The sequence below is a fragment of the Echinops telfairi genome, unplaced genomic scaffold (genome assembly GCF_000313985.2).
Source record: "Echinops telfairi isolate 266 unplaced genomic scaffold, ASM31398v2 ScPeMD7_7412;HRSCAF=8450, whole genome shotgun sequence".
NCBI classification, from domain to species: domain Eukaryota; kingdom Metazoa; phylum Chordata; class Mammalia; order Afrosoricida; family Tenrecidae; genus Echinops; species Echinops telfairi.
In genome coordinates, this window is record NW_022111312.1 from 3,519,889 (window position 1) to 3,525,557 (window position 5,669).

The 5,669-nt window shown below is 54.5% G+C and overlaps 1 protein-coding gene across 1 annotated transcript in view; it reads left to right on the forward strand.

Annotated features, from left to right (window-relative positions):
- The window catches only part of OAS2 (2'-5'-oligoadenylate synthetase 2), a 32,594-nt gene that overhangs the window by 24,621 nt on the left and 2,304 nt on the right, over positions 1-5,669 (forward strand). The window contains exons 9-10 of the mRNA XM_045296696.1: positions 1,331-1,518; positions 4,613-4,869. Coding sequence (XP_045152631.1) covers positions 1,331-1,518; positions 4,613-4,869 — 445 coding nt within the window. The remainder of the gene's footprint in view (positions 1-1,330; positions 1,519-4,612; positions 4,870-5,669) is intronic.

Consider the following 5,669-nt stretch of genomic DNA (forward strand, 5'->3'; position numbering starts at 1 on the left):
CCCAGGCATTGCCAGGCATACTCTGGCAAAATCTCCTTTAGGAATTCAGTTCATGGGTGAGAGATATGTAATGGCATGTGGAAAACCATATCATGGGTGCTATGTCAGGAGCCCTGGTGATGTAGTGGGTTGAGCATTGGGCTGCTAACCTCAAGGTCAGCAGTTCAAAACCACCAGCTGCTCTGAGGGAGAAAGACAGACTTTCAATTCCCAGAAAGAGTTCCAGTTTTGGAAACCCCCCGGGTCGTTCCATCCTATCCTATAGGGGAGCGCTACGAGTCAGAATAGATTCACTGGCAATGAGTTTGGTTTCTCTTGAAGATGCTACCTCAGACATTTGGCAAATCATAGCCGATTCAAAATCCTGAAGATCCGGGTACCGCCATCCCTCTGAGTGTTGGACCTACAAACGGGTTTTTTTTGTCAACAGTCAAATAATAACAGTCTGGGGCTACAAGGGTCAGACTGTTCTCTGTTACAACTGCTCGACTTTGCTGTTGTAGAATGAAAGCAGCTACAGGCCATAGGGAAGCAACAAGCCTATGTACCAATAAAACTTTATTTACACAAACAAGCAGAGGGCCAAGTTTAAGCCCAAGCCATAACGTGTGACTCCCCGATCAGTCCTGTCCAAGATATCTTTCAGCAATGATAGAAATGGCTGTGAGCGTTTATTAAAGCTCATTATGTTAGAGATGCACTCTGCATCTTTGTAAATATAATTCGTTTTCCGTTTAATGCTGTTCAGAATAGGTGCGTGTCAGAACATAGATACTCCCTGTATCTTCAAAGCCAGTTGCTGTCAAGTTGATTTTGACTGACAGTGGCCTCATGGGTATCAGAGCACAGCTGGGCTTCAGAGAGTTCTCGAAGGCTGGTTGTTCAGAAACAGACCACCCGGCCTTTCTTCAGAGGCACCTCTGCGTGTTCTTCAGCCTCCAACCATTCCCAGCAAACCCATTCACAGTTGACACCACCCAACAATTCTAACGTACTGGAGCCCTAGTGGCCTAGTGGGTTATGGGTCATAGGTTAGCAGTTCAAACACCACCGGCCACTCCTTGGGAGAAAGAGGAGGCTTTCTACTCCTGTAAAGAATGACAGTCCTAGAAACCCACAGGGGACAGTGCTACCTTGTCCTTTAGGGTCACGGCGAGTCAGAATCAAGTCCGTGGGAGTGAGTTTTGAAGGTTTGGGAGTTTGTTTTTCAGTGCAGCTCAACATCATGGATTAGAATGAAAGGTGTCTCCCCCCAAAAAATATGTTTTCAGCTGTGCTCATTCATTGCCCTACATATGAAGGTATCTCACAGCTCTCTCCTCCTGACCAGGGTTATGGACACCAGGCTCCACCCCCAGCCCCACTGTGTATGCGGAACTCATCCGGCTGTTTGACTCCTCAAAGTATGTCAAGGGAGAGTTCTCCTGCTGCTTCACAGAGCTGCAGCGCGACTTCATCATCTCCCGTCCGACCAAGGTGAAGAGTTTAATTCGCCTGGTGAAGCATTGGTACAAACAGGTACGAGTCTTTGTCCTAGGTGGCTATGTATATTTATCAGGGACCTTTGGACCAGCACCTGCCCACTGCCCTGGGCAGGGGAGGCCAGTTGTCTCAGGGAATCTACCCAGTGCTTACACCGGGGATCCGGATGGCTCTCCCATCACGGAGCCTGGTTGATGCTGCACAAAGCATCTCCTGTCAAGGCTGCTGTGTGGTTGTCGCCGTCATTGTCGTTATTAGCTGCGTTCAGGTCGGCCCTGACCCTTGGCAACCCCATACCCAAACAGCATGATGTACTACCTGGTACCGTACCATGCCCATGAGTCGATGCAGCCCCAACAGCATCCCACTGTGATCCCTAGGGTTTCCATCGGCTGGGTTTTGGAAGTAGATTGCCAGGTCTTTCCGCCTCATCCCTCTGGGTCTGAAAGTCACCCTGTAACCCCGTCAGCATCGTAGCAACCCAGAAGCCTCCCCTGGTAGACGGATGGGGGCTGGGCATGAGGGGCTCTGGTCAGGAATCCAGCTCACTCTCTCCTCCCGGAAGGCCCAGCCCTGAGCCTCCATGGCCTTCTAGAAGGATGCTATTGTGGCTTCTCTGGTCCAGCCCGCATGGCCAGACGTAGGGAGTCGGAAGCCTGCAGGTAGCCGACGTCAGCTCAGTGCTGCAGGCACTGGCCGACTGAGCTGCAGGCCGGGCCCTGGGCTGTTTGTGTCCCGTACCACAACAACCCTCCCCTGAGCCCTGTGCTCTCTGCCTCCAGCCCACCATGGAGCTGAGATGGAGACTCAGCCCCGAGTCTCCTCCCAGAAAGTGCAGAACATGGACGAGACATAACCAGAGCTCAGATGGCTTGGTGGTTTACGTGTTGGGCTGCAGCCGAAAGGGCAGCCATTCGAAACCACCAAGGGAGGCAAGATGAGGTAGTCTGTACCCCATAAACACCAGATAGCCTGCAGTCGAATGCTCTGCCCGAGTGTTTTGAAAACAATGGCGGCAGCAACTGTCCAATTATGCCGGATCGAATTGATTTATGGGTCGTTATCCTACCTGTAGGAATAAAATGATTTCAAAAGCAAACCAAAACAACAGATGGCCTTGGAAACTCACAGAGGCAGGTCTGGTCTACCCTACCCTACAAGGTCACCGTGGTTGGGGGTCAGGTTGGGTTGGGTTTGGCGTGCTCAGGGCTCAGCCACCATGTCCTCTGGGACCAGTCATGGGACTCCCCGGGCCTCCGATCACCAGGCACAACGCGACCCCGCTGCCTGCTTCGTGGGGTGCGTGGATGGCCGGCTCCATCCAGAGCCCACCATCGGCTGTTGTGCCATCACTATTGCCGATGCGGTTGGCGGGGGTGAGACCCGACGTGGAAGAACATGCACAAAGTCAGCACTTGGTACAAGTCCCACTCAGCAACACTGCTGACGTTCTCCAGGGTCGGAACCATCCCACTCCCCTTTGCCCAGTCATTCCTCTCCCATGAACATGACCTCAAGCGCCCCCGAAGCCCCCCACTCCTCTTTCTTGTCACTGCCGGGTCTTTGAGAGCTTGATGTGCCAGTCAGGCCATCTTGCCTCATCGAGGTAAAGCCAGGCTGGGTTTTAAGATGCCTCGTGCAGGTATTTGGGGTTCAGGGTTAAAGATGCTCCCAGGGAAATCCTTTAAGACACCTACCTGACCTCTGCAGAGGAGGCCTGGTGGCGTAGTGGGTTGCTTGTTTTGCTGCTAGCTGCGGGGTCAGCAGTTTGAAACCACCTGCTACCCTCTTGGGAGAAAGATGAGGCTTTCTACTCCGGTCAAGAGTTAGTCTCAGAAACCCACAGGGGCAGGTGGCCTCTGTCCTGTAGGGTCACCATGAGTCGGAATAGACTCGGTAGGAGTGAGTTTGGCTTGAGTTTTTTAATTCAGCGCCCTGGCTTCCATGACAACTGTCTTCTGAGGTTCCCCTGACACCGTGGGAAGACCCTGTGGCCACCGACCCAACAGAAACCGGTGCCTGCCGCCTTATTACTGCTCTTAGTGGCCATCAAGGAGCCCTGGTGATGTAGTGGGTTTACTAACCGCAAGGTCGGTAGTTCGAAACCCCCAGCTGCTCCTCAGGAGAAAGATGAGGCTTTCTACTCCCGTTAATCGTTACAGTCTTGGAAACCCACCGGGAAAGTTTTACTCTGTCCATTAGGGTCTCTGGGAGTCAGCATCCCCTCAATGGTAGTGAGGATTTTTTTGGGGGGGAGAGGGGCTTCTTGAGTGGCCATCGAGTCAATTCCGACTCAGGGGGAGCCCATGTGTATCAGAGGAGGGCTGCCCCACAGGGTTTTCATAAGCAGTTCACCAGGCCTTTCTCCCAAGGTGCCTCTGGATGAACCTGAACTTGGGGTCTGTGGTGATCAGCCCAGCACACTGACCATCTGCTCCCGCAGGGACTCCCCTGCTGCCCGTGCTGTTGAGTGGGGTGGGGTCCAGCTGACCCCAGGGTCTCTCAGCCTCCCTGCCGTCCAGACCACGCCGACTCAGAGCACCCCTACAGGACAGGGTGGAACTGCCCCGTGGGTTTCTGAGACTGTCAGCCTTGGTGGGAGTGGAAAGCCTCCTCTTTCTTGCACGGAGCAGCTGGTGGTTTTGAACTGCTGCCACAGGAGCTCCATCTAGGGCAGTGGTTCTCCACCTTCCTCATGCCGCGACCCTTTCATACAGTTCCTCGTGTGGTGGGGACCCCCAGCCATAACATTATTTTCATTGCCACTTCATCACTGTCATTTTGCTATTGGGATGAATCGGGTGACCCCTGAGGAAGGGTCATTCGACCCCCAAAGGGGTCGCAACCCACAAGTTGAGAACCGCTGGCCTAAGGTTTGCTCGGCTGCGATCTTCATAGGAACAGATCACCAGGTCTCCTCATCCACACCGCCAACCTGGTGGTGACCCGGCACACCCCAGGGGTCCACGCTTTGCCCTCCAATTGCTAAAAGAACGCCTGTCCCTCTACACTGCTCCTGAAGCACCGGTCCCTCTCTCTGGTGACTCCGTTTCCCCGGGGTGACCAACGTGAGGGTCTGTGTGGCTCCTCCCGAGCTCCTCGTGTCTGACGCTCCCGCCTCTTCCCACAGTGTGAACGGAAACTGAAGACAAAGCGAGACCCTACCCACAAAGTCTCCCTGCCCCCAAAGTATGCCTTGGAGTTACTGACGATTTACGCCTGGGAACAGGGCAGCGGGGAAGTGGATTTTAACACTGCCCGAGGCTTCCAGACCGTCCTGGAGCTGGTCACACAATACCAACAGCTCTGTATCTTCTGGACAGTCAACTACAACTTCCAGGACCCAACTGTGGGGAACTTCCTATGGCGCCAGATTCGGAACACCAGGTGCCCCAAACCCCAGCCCCCTGCTCTCCCTACCCTGACTCACTCCGCACCTCTTCTCTGCTCTCCTGGGCCCCAGTGCCTCCCAGAGAAGGAGGCCGGAGGATGCTAGCTCACCAGGAAAGCCTGCCCCTTCTCCAGGGAAGAACTCCTGGGAGAGACGGGAGGAGAAAGGACAGGGGGAGAATCAAGAGTCCTGAGCAGGTTTCGTCGGTTCCGGGTTGGAAGAGAAAGTTATAGAATCCTTCAAAGGTCTGCGAGATGTTGAAGCTAGGAAGGCCTTTCCCAGAGCCATAGGACCCTCACGGGCTCATGGTCCTCTTAGCCGCAGTGTCTCCCAGCTCCGGTTTCCCTGCCCCGTTAGACCCCTAGTGGCGCAACAGTGTCCCCTTCCAGGGCTGTGGGGCATCTCGTGCGTCCTGCCCATCACTGGGAAAGAGAGATCAAGAGCAGAAGGGAAAGAGGCCCCTCAGCCAGTGCCACGGGGGGATTCTAATGCGGGGTGCCCCAGGTGTAGGAGGAGAACTTCCCCATCAGGTCTCCAGGGTAGTGAACTTTCAGAAGCCCGATCACCTGGCTTTTCTTCCGCAGCGCCTTTGGGTGGGTGGGTTAAGACGCTAACTACTGGCGCTTGGGGATCTGTAGTGTGCTGGGGGCCTTCCGTTCCACTAGAGGGGGGCAAAAGCCACGGAAGCAAGAGAAACGGCAAGAGATCAAAGGGAGGAAGGCTGAGAGAGGAGGAGGAGGGAGGGTGAGAAAGCAAGGTCCCATCCCGACACACACACACACACACACACACACAC